The 15,568-nt window shown below is 47.7% G+C and overlaps 1 protein-coding gene across 5 annotated transcripts in view; it reads right to left on the bottom strand.

Annotated features, from left to right (window-relative positions):
- Nucleotides 1-15,568, bottom strand: part of Hipk (Homeodomain interacting protein kinase) — a 162,753-nt gene that overhangs the window by 110,930 nt on the left and 36,255 nt on the right. For all 5 annotated transcript variants that reach the window (XM_037422150.2, XM_037422147.2, XM_037422151.2 and 2 more), the window contains exons 5-6: nucleotides 2,809-3,486; nucleotides 1,559-2,074 (exon numbers count right to left, since the gene is read on the bottom strand). In XM_037422150.2, coding sequence (XP_037278047.1) covers nucleotides 1,559-2,074; nucleotides 2,809-3,486 — 1,194 coding nt within the window. The remainder of the gene's footprint in view (nucleotides 1-1,558; nucleotides 2,075-2,808; nucleotides 3,487-15,568) is intronic.

Genomic DNA, 15,568 nt, shown 5'->3' with positions numbered 1-15,568 from the left:
AATCAATCAACGATTAGTGCACAAACTCTAAAATGCAGCAAAATGAAAAACAGAGAACTGAGTGAATGTCAGCAAGGCTATTTAGAAAAAGTTCACAGTTTCAGAAAGACTCAGCAGCACATATTGGACCCTGGCAGTCTCTGTGAGCTTCCTTCTTCTAGCCGACTTTTTTTGCGGCACTGCGGCGATGGGCGATTGCTCTCTGGCTCGTGCGAGGTTTTCAGCGGCGGCAGGTACTTTTTTTGCCAATAGCAGTGAAAGTCTTGTGGTGCATAGGTTTTAGAGCACCAAGAATTGCACGAAAACCGCATAAGCTGCTCGTGCCCAACGGCAATTGCACATGCTGCAACTACAGACTTCACGTGAACGCCGAAGCAGTCCCGTACACTGCCGCTGGCAGACGTCTCCTCGCTTCCAATGCACGACAGATACACGCGGCTTGACGTGCACGTGGATGAAACAACAGTTGCAGCACATGCGTCATTTCAGCAATAAAGTTTTGCAAATTATGCCAGTGCTTATCGTCTACTTGCCGATACTCAAATGAAAAGCTCGCATCGCCCGCAGCTGGGGCATACTGCGCCACTAACAAGGTTCTGCATCGCACCGGTCTCGCAAATAAAACTGACGCTTGTTATAATTATCGAACATCTTTATTTTTTGGTCTGAAGCACTGATGAAGTCATAAACGCTAAGAATGAAGATCGAACAATTCAAATCAAGTGCATCAACGCTGTCGCGACTAGGCTTAGCAGCAGACGAACCTCCCGTCGCCAGAGCTCACAGCGTGCGTTTTGGCGCCTTCCCTTTTACTAACACATCATAATGAACTTCCATGAATGAATGTCTCGTTTCTCGCTGGCATCTATGGTGCAGAAAAAAGACAGGTTGGGTTCGTTGATGTCTCGGCAAAAGCAGAAAGAGCGCTGGTGTTTGACCTTGCGGCGGAACACTTGCGACCAATGGCAGGGCTCCGATCATACCACCTGACTTCAAAGGCCTACTTGCCCCGTTAAAATGCAGTGAGGAAACACTTTTTTTTGTATTTTCAACGAGAATTTGGGGCTGCTGAAGTGGGCTCTAGAAGAAGAGGTTTAGGCCTACATGCCTACGAAATATCAACAATTGACGATGCCACAGATTGAAGTGCCACAAACGCGAGAATCGGGTAATTTCGCACTTTTTTGAGCTACCGAGAGTGCTTTAATTGTGTTTCTTGATAACTACTTCTTGATTCCCAGCTTTGATCTTTTGTTATATTAAGGAGAAAGCCTGGAGGAATGAAAAACAAGACAAAACACAAAATGAACTTTTTTCAACTTTCATCTCCCCTTTATCTCTTGGGAATACAGCTGGACACACGAACGCTGACAGGGGAGGTCCACTACCAAACACCTAACTCAAACACGAGAGCCACAATCTAAAATTTCAGATTTACCTTGCGCTATTCTTACATAACCAAGCTAAAATACAACACTGCCATTGGCTATAGGTGAACGACTTTGCTATTTCATTCTATTTCAATAGGAGAAAAAAGGGGTTCCCCACTAGAACTCACCTGGCGTCCATTCTGTTCCACGACCGACACAGGCACGTACTGCTGCAGCTGAAGGGTGGCAGCGGCAGGCGCCTGCTGTGCCGCAGCGGCAGCTGCGGCGGCTGCGACTACCACATGCTTGGCCGGTGAAGCCACGCTGTACGCTCCGCCAGGAGGACAGAGGATCGAAGACACGCACAGGCTACCTGGAGCTGCAGCCGCAGCGGCAGCTCGGCCCTGGGTCGCGTAGATGGCCGTGCTCGGTGAGGGGCCACGAGCAAAGTGGGCGGTAGCTGCAGACGACGTGCCGGGCCGGCGACAGGCCTCCATGGTCTGGACGGAGGACCGCACGTTGGCGCAGTGCGCATAGTCCACCAAGTGGCTCAGGCTGACGAAGCTGTGGTTGAGGGCCTCACCGGGGGCAACGCGGCGCTCCTGGTCCAGTGTCAGCATACGCTTCAGCAAGTCGACAAACTCGCGCCGGTCAGCCTTCTCGGCAAGGAGCTCGCCCCCTTCAAGGTCGGTGGGCACATTTACCTGCGGACAACATATTTTACGAAGGTTAGGCCCAGGTCAATAAAATGGCAACGAACAAGCAGCTCGGGTTTTCCTAAGAAAAGAGCAAGCGAAAGCCTGTTCGAGTAAAAAGAAAAGAGCATGCGAAAATATTAAAGCAATGATGACCTCTAGCTAGGCCTGGTTACAAAAGTAGAGCAATATTCAATGCAATATGCCAGACTTATTCAGGGGTGGGTAAAACTTATGCGCTACATTTTTCATGAAGTACCATAGGTAGGCAGTGCCTTTCACATGATTATGCGAAGCAGTCTACACTCAATGTGCATACCGAGAAGTTTGCTTACTTGCAGTCAGAACCAGATACGAATCAAAGTGATCGCAATATCACTGGACATAATTACCTCAGCGAGTGAGATATAGGCTATACGAAGAGCACAGCGGTCAGTTGTTTCCAGTAGTATGTTTCCCCACATTACACTACTGCAGTGAGGCTTCTTAACTAAGTATGATAAGTGAACAGCTAGTGAGACTTGTTGTGCAGCTACCTGTATATAGATATGGTCAGCTCGCTCCATAACAAGCAATTCTTTTTAGATTCAAGGCCGTTTTTTTACAGCAATTGACAAAACAGAGCTGTTCCACAGAATCATAAATGGTTCAAAGCAGAATCGAAACAAGTCCTTTCTAAGCTACCCTTTCAAGAGTCAACCCAGACACTCATTACACATCAAATAACGGTGCTCTGTGCTTACCTGCGCCATGTCATCGAGACAGTTGAATATGTATTTGCGCGCCTCTTTTGAACGCACCCCCGTCTCCGCCTCATGCTCCTCGGGGCTCTTGAGCCGCCAGAAGGGGTAGTTGGAGTCTGTCTGCCGGTGAAAGAAGCGTGTAGTCTTGGCCGCCGCATTCAGCAGATGCTCGGCAGGCAGCCCTTGCGTCTGACTGATGTATCGAATCTGGTCGTACTCGGAAGACCCCGGGTAGAGTGGCCAGCCTAGGAACAGCTCGGCCACTACACAGCCTAGCGACCACATGTCAATGGCCTCGCAGAACGGCAGCCCCAAGATGATCTCCGGTGCGCGATAGTAGCGTGACTGCAGGTACGTCGAGCACACTGCCTTGGAGACGTGCGAGGCGGAACCAAAGTCGATAACCTTGACCCGGAAAGGCTGACGCACGGGGTCCACCAGCATGATATTTTCGGGCTTCAGGTCGGCGTGGATGAGTCCCAGCTGTTTGAGCTTGAGCAGCGCCGTCAACACCTGCTGGAGCACTGGCCGGATGTACTTTAGGGGCAGAGGTGAAAACTTGTTTTGCTTGAGGAAATCGTACAGATTCTGTTCGAGCATCTCGAACACCAGGCAGGTGTGAGACTTGTGGGAGAAGCACTCGAACGCCCGTACGAAGTTGAACTCGTCAGCAGGCTCCTGCGTGCACAATTGTTGAAAAAACCGAGTTGTGCTGTGGCTACGAGGCACGCTTCACCCATCACAATAGGCTGCACAACACAAGCTTCCAAATTGCTATCTTGATGTTACATGAGAATCTTGTGCTTACATTACTATCTAACAATGAGGAATTCAGCAGACAAGGTGTTAATGATCAAGCTTTTGCTTACATGAACTTGTGCCCAACAAAAGTAATACATAGTCACGGTTTTCCAGATAATGGGCAGCAGGTAACACTGACATTGCAAGCTGCTGCTTAGAACTGGCGGCCATATGCAATGACTGTACAGACGGCATTGCACATGGCCATATGCAATGCCGTCTACCATATGCAATGCAATACAGAAAGCCACATGCAATGCCGTCTGTACAGTCACCAATGACTGCGCCGGATTGGGCATGGTGCTGACGGCATCACACTTAACTGCACAGTGATGGAAGTGCCTTTTTACTTTTTGGAGCATACTTTGGAGCAGGAAAAGTATTGCTTTGGAGCGGCTATAAGTGCTTTCGGAGCAGTAAGAAATGCTAGTTTAGAGCAGCTATTGGTGTTTAAGGAGAAGATATTAAATTTGACATACACTAATTGGAGTTCAGAGCATTGTCTAAGCATCTCAAATATTATTACTTCTGAATAAAAATATTTAACAGACAACAATAAATGTAAATTTTATGTAGCAAACAATGACAGGTTGATGAAATGTCCTGTGAAATGAGCTACAATTTAAATTACTAATATTTATGGCAGAAAGCAAAACGAACTGGAAAAGCTGAGCACCACGTTTTTAAAGTAACCACTGTTCCATATAATTGTTGCCAAATAAGCAGTACATAATTGGTGTGAGGCATAAGCAATCAAGCCCGTTTTCACATTTTACCACACTAACCTGCATGTCTAGCTCAAAAAAAGAAAAAAATCCAAACAAAACTATATACTTATTATGAGAGTTCTTGTCGCAAAAATAAGATCAGAGCCAATAATGCTACACACTAGAAGCACACTGGGATGATAGTACACATATTCTTTTCAGTTTCTTTAGGACTTGTGCGTCAGTCACACAGTAAAAATTGGTCATCCCGATTCTTCCTCTGTCATTTCGGAACATGTTTGGAGCAATTACTAGCAAAAATGACTGTTTGGAGCAGCATGGAGCAGCAGTTCTCTTTTGGAGCAGTTTGGAGCAATTGGAGCAGCACTTCCATCACTGCAGTGCACTGAAGCCCATGGTTGTGGTTACTGTTGTCCACAGCTGCTAAAAGCTTGCATTCATGCTTGAATTTTAGCTCAACAACCTTGCCTGTGATATGACTGTGTCAGGTATCATTACGACGTCAGTCTTATATTTTTGCGGAAAATGGCAGCTGCTAAGCAGCAAGCAGGGCACCCTAGACCAGTGTAATTCTGTCTGTAAAGCTTTTGCATTAATAAGGGGGGATGCTACACCTTCCAAAAACTCTTATTTTTTCGAGTACCTCAGTCAAATTTGGAGAGCCTATGTAGATTTTACTGCTGATTTCAAAAATCTAATTCTTTTTTTGCTGTGACAATTAGTTTTAAAGATATAATGAACTGTGACTTTTTCAATTAAGGCCTAATTAGCTAATTAACTGTAACTTGGATATTGATGTGCAACCTATAGAACCAATTCGGTATGTTCACAGTGTGCAATAAAGTATAAATCATTGTTCTGGGCTATTTCGAAGCAAAGTTGTGGGATGTTGAATATGACATGAAAAATTTCCCCATCTACACTTGAAACAAAAGATCCATTTAGAGAATTTTCTCCAAAAATTATTACAATAAAACTTACTTTACGACACATCCCCTGCATTTATCTTCGAAACAAAAAAGGAATCGTAATGATAACCCAGATAGAACAAGAGATATTGCTCCGGCATAATGGGAAGCACATGAAAATTGTCGTTTTGAGAAATCGAGAAAAAACGTGGGCACACATTTTTGTTGCAGAAGATGCAACAAGACAACCTCAAAACGCACCAGAAGCATAGTCTGAATGCATTCTGTGCTCATGCCTCCTCTTCACTAGCTTCCGGAGTTCCAATGAGGCTGTTCTTTTCTTGTTGGAGACAATGCTGCGACGGTGGTCTTTTTCTCTCGCTCTCCTGGCACCAGTACTTGTCGCATTCATGTCCATTTCACCTAAGATTGCCGTTGCAGAATTCAAATTGCCCGTGTTGAAGCGCAGCACTGCTTCTGCAACAGCTGCTTCAACAGCGAACAGGGACGCATGGTGCTCCTTGGGGGCCAAACTCCAGATTACCGAATGTAGGCTCTCTTTGGAGTTCTGCGTTTTGCCGCGTTCGCACCTCTGAAGCAGGGCTCTTTCCGAAAGCCGGGTATAAACCGGTAGTAATGCCTCTGCCACGTCTTTCGGTAGATTGTAGGCATGCCTGGGGTCGGGCTCACCCTTTGCTTTTGCGGCATTGTGCCGACACCATGAAGTTTCACCAGCTGGGCACAGACTGTGGTCCGAGCATTCATCAGTGGAGGTGACGTGGCGGTATGTGGCCATCACAGCCTTTTGCATCTCGCCCACGTCACCTTCATGCGATTTCAGAGCCCGGCCATAATATGCGCTCAGCCTGGTGATCAGCTCACCTGTGAGCCTGCCTTTCCCACCAAGGCCTCTTTTCCCATCGCACTTTTGTTTCTGCACCAGGTTTCTCAATGCGGTGCCCATCCGTTTCTGTACATGATTAATACAGTCTTCCTTCTGCACGTCAATGTAACCATACACCTTGGCGTCTTGTATGGCGCAAAATGTCCTAGAGTCTCCATCAGACAGCATAGTTGTGTAGCGCAGGCCATGGCGTTCAAGCGACCACTGAAACAGAATTAGAGCCGCCTCCACTTCCATTTGCCCCGCTTTGCTGTTCGTATTTTTTTGGCATTTGTGGTTAGCCTTCCATTCTTGATAGCCCTCACTACTAGGCTTTGGGCCCACCTCGCAGCCTAGGCAAAAGTTGGAAAGAACGACGTAGTCCAACACGTAGCCACTAAATAATTCGATAACTGTGCCCACGCCGATGTGGGAAGAATGGCCTCGCGTCTTCCACGTGCCGTCGTAGCTAACGGCAATATTGCCCCGGTGGCCGAAGCACAAGTCATCATAAATTGTTCTAACCTTTTCCGCACATTCGCTCATAGCGGACTCAGCCGCTCGCGTTGCAGCGGGTGCCAGCGTGTTCTTCAAGTGCCGCTGAAACGTCTTGTGGTGCATACCGCGGTGTGAGATGCCCATTGTTGCGAAAATATCGTTCATTTTCGTTTGGCCGTTGCCGGTAGCCACCATCGCCCTCGAAGCGAGAAGATTTACTTCAAACGGATTGCACGTTTTCGTGCCGTTCGCGCGGGGCGAAGTCCATTCATTCGCGATCTCGCCGCACCTTTCACACTGCACTTGCACTTTCACGGCAAGTCCGTAGTCCCGATCCCCTCTGACGATCGTAGCCGGTCCGTGGCAGGCTTTGCAACACAAGGCACCCATTATCGCGTTTAGGATATCTAGATGCATAAGCAGATAAGGAGCAGCGTGGTCCGAGTCCTGTGCGGTTGCCTCGCTACAACTCTCGGTGAAAAAGTCAATTTTCCGTGCAGTTGCTGGCGCCGATGAAAGCCGGTCGAGCGTCGCTTTCTCCCGGGCATGATTTTCTTCAACTTCGGCATTTGTCACCACCTTGGCGTCGATTCGTAGTCGTCCGGAGTTCGCTTAACCGTCATCGTCGTCGGAGGCAACACGCTCGGTCGCACCATCGCTGAACGGCCGCGGAGCGTCGACACATCGTTCGTCGGAGTCAACCAAGGGCTCTGATGACTTCGTAGACTTTCTCCCACGACCTTTGCGTTTCCTGCGACCAAATGAGTGCACGGTCCGATACTTTTTTGCGTTTCCAGGAATGGCGATACGATCAGAAGCTTCAGAGTGCTCTGCCGATTTCGAGGCGTCACAGCGGTAACCCTTTCAAAATGGCGTCGGGTCGCGTATGCAGGCGCAAGCCGCGAGCTTCCAGCCAACCGGAAAGCGCCATTTCAGTCACGTGCGCCGTTTAGCCAATGGCAGTGAGCGCGGCTCTTCGTCTTGGAGGCCCCGTTTTTCGAGTCGGGGAAACGCTCAATGTTGCTTACTGAATAAAAAAAACAGCTGAACACGCGTTCTTTCAAACAAGACCAAAATGGCGCCGATCGAGCGCGTAGTTCCCGAGTATCGTAGAGCCGAAACCTGCGCTATTCGCCCTCAATTTAAAGGGCAGGACGCCCGTTTTCGGTTTTTTAAAGTTGAATAACGATAAAAGTTGATGGTATTCGGCTATGAAATTTTGTAAATAGGTGCGCAATGATGTCGGGAACGCGAAAAGAAGGTCCGCGAAAACTCGATTTTTTGGCTGATTTTCGGTCCCGAAGTGCCGCGTCCCCCCTTAACAACTACGGCAATTTTTCGAGGCCAATGGATCTCACTGAAGTTCACTGGGTACGTTTGTTGGAGGGTTACTCCCATTTATGCCAAATTACAGGCTTGAGAGGTTGGCAGATCACTTTCTAATGAACTTTGTAAACTTGCCTTCGTATGCCCACCTGGCTTGCCAGAATTATTGACAACATTCAACATTCTGTGTGTGACATCGATTTCTGCAAGGCAACGGAAATGACGGAACTGAGGTGCTCCAGCGTATGCCTGTTTGTCGTAAATGGTGTGCTCACCCAGTGCTTCCTTGATTGAGTGTGCCATTTCCTTTTCCATGTGGGTGGGCATGCAATGGCTAGTAGGTGAGATTGCAATGTGAGCGACACACAACTCAACGTATGTTCACTATAACAGCCATTACAGCACAGACCGCTTATAAAGTAAGTCGTGGGATTTGCGAACATCTGCACTACAAAGAAAACAACCTTTTTTCCAAAGGCGACAGTTGCACAAAACGTGTTGAGAATGCAGGCTCGTGTGTCGAAGACTTGAGCATGTGATGCGAGGTGTTTACAACCATTCAAGTTTCTTCATGTTAAAAGAGCAATGTCCAAAAACTCACATTGCTGAATAAATCAACACGAGGGTGGCAAAAAAAAACGTAAGAAAAGAAAGTACCATTGCCGAAATTTGCTGAGTATGTTTCAGACCACCTAGATTAAGTGCATTACGCAGAAGCTATATCAAAACACAACAGCAATTTTGCACGCCAAACTGCATCGATCGTACCATATCACAGGTGCCCATCCGATTTCAAGACATTGCAATCAAATTGCAAACAACCTTTTGGGTAGAACATGGGCCAACCATGATCTCGTTTTCATTATTATATGTATCCCTTCCCTTCTAGTGCACCCTTCGCGAAGAGTTTTGTTGATACCGCACCAAATCACAACTTTGATTTCTCGCAACATCTACCAAAAAGCAGTCAACGCTGATTGGGTCCATTCCGCGGATCGACATGTGGCCGTGGAAAGTTCGACAAATCAGGCATTGAACAGATCGCACTGACCCAAGAACAGCATGCGAGATATTAAGTTTGGTTTCGTGGCAGGAATATCAACAATGACAAAAGCACGCCGAGCTTGTGTAAGTGAGCACACTGGCTGCAATGGTAAAAACTCGTGTGATGAAGCTATTAAAGGGACACTAAAGTCAAATAACAATTTAAGTCGGTGTGATAGCTCAATGTATGACGTCGTCTGAAACGACATTTTCAAGAGCAGTGCCCTACTTACTAAAAAATTAATGTACACTCAAACATCGTTATGTCATAACAGTATATAACGAAATAATAGATATAACTAAGTAAATGAAACTCCCCTTGAATGCCCCATTGAGAAACATGCAATTTAAACCTTGTTGTAACAAAGTAAAATTGACCAGTAAATGAATATAACAAACTAAATTAGTCTATCAAATCGTCTATATATATAAAAAAACGACCTTAGGGTGTTAAGTATATGGTTTTCTGCGGACTTTGACACTTGTTCGGGGCAGCTGTTTCAAAACTCCAACGCCGACCTTACGCCACGCCACGAGCGGCCGAGAGAGCCCTCCTTTTCACACAGCCAGCAGAGAGGATTGAGGAAGCACTCAACAGGTCACGTGACCGAGAAGCAGCGCTGCTGTGCAAAGCGATTTCCCTCTCACTTATAAGAACACACGATGGAGAAGCTTCAGAAAGCTTACATTTATTCACAAAAAGTAGAGGACATCCGTCATTAATTGGAGCAATCGGTAATGCACGTCTGCACACGTTTGCCTTGCAGCGAGTCGATCAATTTTGCACGTTGTTTGCAAAGCATGGTAGCTCGCGGCTAAGTACAGCGCCAACACTCTCTAAAGACGACGGCAACAACTGCGTCTCCGCTGCTACCCTCTTCACCGAGAAACGAGGACTCTTCGTGACAGCTTTTTTTTTCCCTCTCCCTCCGCGCGCGGCCTTGAAAGAAGAACGGTCTCTATGCGCAGAGACAGAAAAGGAAGCGTTGCACAGGCACGTCGCAGGTCGACATTTAGGGCACCGCGCTGTGCTCCCTAACGGGCTGCAGAAATTAGCTGCCTTTTTCCTCTTCTAACCACTACGACCACCACCAGATCGGCATTCGAGAGAGAGCAAACAATCTGCTACAGTCTTTTCTGTCCTTTTGTTTATTTTTATTCTTCGCGCGCAGTGTTGAGAGGTGCCGCCGCGAGATTGGGCACAGCGCTGATACAATTTTCAAAGCGCGGTATGTTCGAAATAATCGTCACAAGTGCTTGCGCGTTCGAATTACAGGGTGTGTTCGCCCATTGGAGTACACATAGCTTCGACGGGACAACAGCTGGAGTTCGAATTAACCAGAAGTTCGAATTAAGCTCATTCGAATTATTGAGATTCGACTGTGTTTATTTTCCGTCGCACGCCTGGTCGCGTAGCAGTACATTGGGCTTCGAGGCGGTTTCCTTCTTTGCATGCTTATAGGTGTGCGCCCATCTGAGCATATATTACCACAAACTGTTACAATCAATACAACGAAATAATTGTGGCTCCCCTTCAGCTTCTTTATAACGAGGTGTGAGTGTAAATGCACGAGAGCACATGCGATGCATGTAGGACATTGGAAGAATAATCCTGATGACATCAGACTTACCACCTACAATAAATCACTAGTAATTGAACTAGCTGCACTAAATAAAAAACTTTCCGTGGATCAATAGAAGTCATTATATGCTGCTTGTTCTTGTTTGACTCATTGAAAAAGGAATGGCCAAACATAATATTATGAAGGAATGGCGCGAGTGGTTCAAAAGCTCAAATTTTTCGCATAGTTAAACTAGACAGATTGTGCCACCTAGTGGGGCCCAGTTGAACCAAGCACGCCTGCCATCTCAGAGGCGACGGCAGAAAAGTGTTCAATGGCCGGGGTTGCTGCTGTGGCTCCTACTACTTCCATTCTGCTATCATTCTGTCACCAGCTGCGCACTAAAGCCAGGCAACGTTGTGCACGGCAACAGTGACATGAAAGGTTCCACTTGAGGTGTGTAATTTGAAGTCTGTAAATGCGATAGGGACTACTAAAAGTGATTTCATTTCAAATAAGCACTTCCTTGGCACAAAAGTAGCCCTACGGGGTTTCTGGACCACTTGCTCAGCAATCAACATCGACTTAAAATTTGCTTTTAGTGTCCCTTTAGATTTGATATCTATGCACAAGGTAGCAAATCCGATATCTGTAGCAAGGGCGATAACCCTTTTTCCGATAGGAATATCAAAGCGCACTTCATGAGAATGTGATCGCTTGTGCCATGCAGCGCACACCTTGCCTAAGCCACGCCAGAGCTATGCCCAAGCAAAGGGTTCTCCTGGACAAGTGGTGCTATCTGGTAGCAGAATGTTCAGCCAGGCAAGAACATAAGAAAATCTGTTCAGTCTAAGGGAAGGAATAAAGCCCAAATGAGATGAACACAAGAAGAGATTAGACGAATGTCTATTCTGTTTCATTAAACAGGATCAACGATGCTCGCTGACCTCCAAGGAAGTCTGAATCTTTGCTGTCATTGCCTGACCTTGTCATAGGACCTTGTGCATGAGGCATGGTCAGTCATCAACATGGTGCCGCATAGTAGGCATGGTCACTTATTGGCTCTTTGCGACACTTGCAGTTTTCGTACTCCGCACTTCACACTCTGTTCAAGAAATGTTAAGGGTGCAGTGAATAGCACCGGAGAGATTGTATCGTAATTAATTGCATAATTTGCATTGTCACATAATTTGTGCATCTGTAGTATTTAACCAGCTTGACTAAAAAAAAATGTACAAACATATTTTGCCCTCCCTGACATGCCTAAACCAGCTCGGCAGCGTGTGCACGAAGAGACTTTGGACGGGCGCTCCCCCTCGCCGAGGAGGCGAGCGCAGTTGCACATAAAACAGACAGAGTGTGCAAAGTTTTTTTTTCAGACTTCCCCTGAACTAAGGTCCCTAGAATACCATACCTAACTACCAAACCTATTGATGGGTCGTTGGGACTGCTCGAGTGTTTGCCTCCCTTTATATACACATTTTCTGCATCAGAGCCGTGCAAGGCCCTCTTACACCAACTGAGCCCCCGTACTCTGCATCTGCACTGCGATGCATGCTTCATTGATTTTGAAAGTTCAGGTTTTACTATCTGTTCATAGCACTTTTACTGTTCCTTTGCAATAGGCTACAATACAGTCAATTCTTGTTAACTCAAACTTGACAGAACCTTTTAATTTTGTTTTAATTATCAAGAAGCTTGAATTACCGGAAGCTCTCGGATAGATGACTCCAGGTAGGGTGACACCACACATTACGATTAGTTATTGATATAAACACATTTAAAAATTGTAGGTGTTTTTAAGCACTAAGTGCACACAGTGAACAGAAAGCAGAGGTGAAAAGACCACAAGTTTATTGACCGTTTACTACTGATTAGACCATTTAAAGAAATCGTGAATCGCCAACTGCTTTTTTGCTATAGTCTGTATGTGCCTTCTGCACAAAGCTCTCTATACCAGTTGAGAAGCACCACGGTTTTCCATGCGTGTGCTACGTTTGAAACATTTGTTTATTTGCAAAGCCTTTTCCTTGAAGGCCGCGGTAGGTGCTCATTTTTCATTTTTAGACTACAATCAACTGCCGATTTTTCGGACATGCCCGATGATTCGGACATCTTCGCGGTATTGCCACGAGCCCCGTAGAATCAATGTATAAGGAAGTCTGAAATTTCGGACCCTCGAACCCCCCGGATTCCGATTTTCCGGATTTTTTGACACGATGAAAGGTCGGAAACCACCACTGACCTCCAGTGGAAACCACCACAACTGCGTTCCATGCGATTACGATCGCATAAATGAGCGTGTCGGTCTACTGTGGCGGCATCTGTTGCTTGGACTTGTTCATTGTTAGCTGAGAAACACACACGGCTTCCGAGATTCCTAACACTGGCCGTGTTTATCGTGCAAGGGTGCTTCGCTGACAATCGAAAATATCCACCCGGAAATTTTTTAGCGCCGATAAAGTTCCTTTCGCTTTAGCGCTTGTGCTCGTGCGTGCCACTTTGGCTTCCCGCGCAGCGCTTTCGCGAAGCTTTTCACCACTTCGAACTAGAACTAACCGTCACACACCGATTCGGTCTGGCCACGCTGGCTATCTTGAAAGTTTACCAGCACCACCTCCAGAGTAGCCGAGGCACCGTCGCCTGCTGTCGCGCCGTTTTGTTTACGCAGCCCACATGGTGTTTGGCTAGCCTAGCGCGTGGTTGTGAGATCGTGTGAAGTGTGCTCTGCAACGCAAGCCTAGGTGCTTCGACGCTCGTCAGCAAACTCCTTTGTTCACATCGTGAGGATTTCGCTTGCCTGCGATGGCCCCCACTCCACCTTCGTGGTCCTCGCCGATGGCATCGAAGCGCGGAAAACGGTACCGTCGGTTAATGATGGACAAGAAAGACGCGATGATTTAGTTAGTGAAGAGTGGCCGATCGCAGGCTGATGTGAGCAAGGAGTTCGGCATTTCCAAGCAAACAGTTTCCGATTTCCTGAGGAACAATGACAAGATCTTGGAAGCGGCCGAAAAACTGTCTGGTGCCCAAAAGATGAATGCAAGCCAAGATGTTCATCTTGTGGGGGTGCTGACACTCTCAGTAAAGTTGTTTGCGCCGTGTGGCGCACGTGTCTCGCCCCAAGGCCGCGTTTTTAATGACAACTACCAGGCGATAGGCGGCGTTGTGTTTGCGTTGAGTACCACTGTTGGTAGAGTAGTAGCGCCGGAAGTGACCCCTGGCGGAAGGCAGGCCTTGGTGGCGGGCGAGAGTTGAGCGAGCTTCTTCTGCGTATAGCGGCTGCCGTGAACGATTGTCTCTAGCGTGGGTTGGCTCGGCGCGTGACACCGCGGGCCTGCGCGCCGGGGGAGGGGGGGGCCCACGTGGTAAGTCAAGCGTTGGCGCCGCCGCCTTAGGTGTGTTATGGTGTCTGTCATGTTATTGTGTTTTGTGTGTTACTGTATTATGTTGTTTGTGTGGTAGCGTGTTAATTACAATTGATGTAACGATTCGGCGGACGATATCGTCGTTCAAAAGTAGCTAAATAAATGTGTATTGTTCTTTGGTTTGTACCGACCGCGTCTGCTGTGTCCGTTCACTCCAAGAGCATGGCGAGGTGCTCGCTCGCCAATTCAAGACCCCACACTGGCTGCCCGACGTGGGGCTCTTGGAGTATCGGACGACAGTTTTTGCGGTTCGGTAGAAGCTTTTGTTAGAGCTGGGGAAGAGTAGGCCTAGGAGGGACTTCTCATTGCTAGTGTTGGCGGCGTGATTTGTTGAGAAGCGAGGAGATTGGATTTGTGACGTGTTTGAACTTGTCGGCAGGTTGAGTTTTTATTTTTTCCTCGTTTGTGTTAGTTTTCAAAACCGTTGTTGAATTAGGACGAGAGCCATGCGGTCTGCATCCTGGGGTGAGCAAAGCCTAGAGCACGTGGTTTGTAGGCCGGGCCCTAAACGAGCGAGTACTGAAGCCTCGAGGGTGGTCTGACTTTCTGTAAATAGTTTCTTCTATATCTTTCAGCTCAGGGAGCCGGGCATCGTTGCTGTCTTGTATTGCGGCTCGAGGTCGAGGCGTCGTGACACCGCCCGGGGCGGGGGACGCCGATCGCTCGGTAAGCTGCTGTGTGCGGCGAGCGATAGGCCCACCTCACAGAGTGGATGTCTCCTCGCGGCTGCCTCTTCTGCGCCTAGGCTGGGTGGATTCCAGTTGTTGCCGAGGGACTTCATTAGGCCTAAGGCTCTGCGCAGCCGCCTGTCGCACGTGGCACAACTAGGTGGATCGTGGCGTTGAGGTGTTGCGCTCTGCTTCCCTCACTTTCTTTTTATCTTGCGATGCACGAGTTAGCAAAAAGTGACTTTTGTTTTATTTTAATGGGCGTCTCGGCCGCCGCCGATTTATTAGCTAGCTGTACTGACCATCGTACCACGTGGCCGAAAAGCCCGAAGCTCCTTTCATTGGCCTTGCTCTACTGTTTCTGTCAAGTTTTTTTATGTAATACGCGGGAGGGATCTCTTCCACGGCCGGCTGTCTTCTGCGCATCGTCAGCTTCGCTGGCCAGGAATGTGGTTGTGAGGTCGGGCGATGGAGATGCCTGGGACCTGCGCAACTACCTGCAGTCCGGCGCCCTCATGAGTGCTGGTCGCAACTGAAAGACGTGTCGGCGCTAGCGACGGTTCGTCGCGCCGACGGCATTGTTGCTGTTGCGGGGCCGGTACTAAGGTGAAGTCGAGCCGGACAGTGCAGCAGTGTCGACCAGCGGCGGTGTCGTGGTGCAAAGACATTATGATCATGCGAAGTCATTTTTTTTTTGTTAAAGCTTGTGTAGCTAATTTTTTATTTCGGGATATGGTTTGATTTAAGGTTGGGAGAATGTGGGGGTGCTGAGACTCCCTGTGGCTTAATTCAATGATTGCCAAGCGGTTGCCAGTCTCGGGCTGCATCTTGAAACAAAGGGCGGAAACTCTCGCGCTTCGAATGAACATCACGGATTTTGAGTTCAGTGATGGATGGCTGAGAAACTTTAAGCA

Source organism: Rhipicephalus microplus, chromosome 2 (genome assembly GCF_043290135.1).
Source record: "Rhipicephalus microplus isolate Deutch F79 chromosome 2, USDA_Rmic, whole genome shotgun sequence".
In the NCBI taxonomy this organism is placed as follows: domain Eukaryota; kingdom Metazoa; phylum Arthropoda; class Arachnida; order Ixodida; family Ixodidae; genus Rhipicephalus; species Rhipicephalus microplus.
Note: the sequence above shows the minus strand (reverse complement) of the source record. Positions and strands in the feature narration are given on the sequence as shown.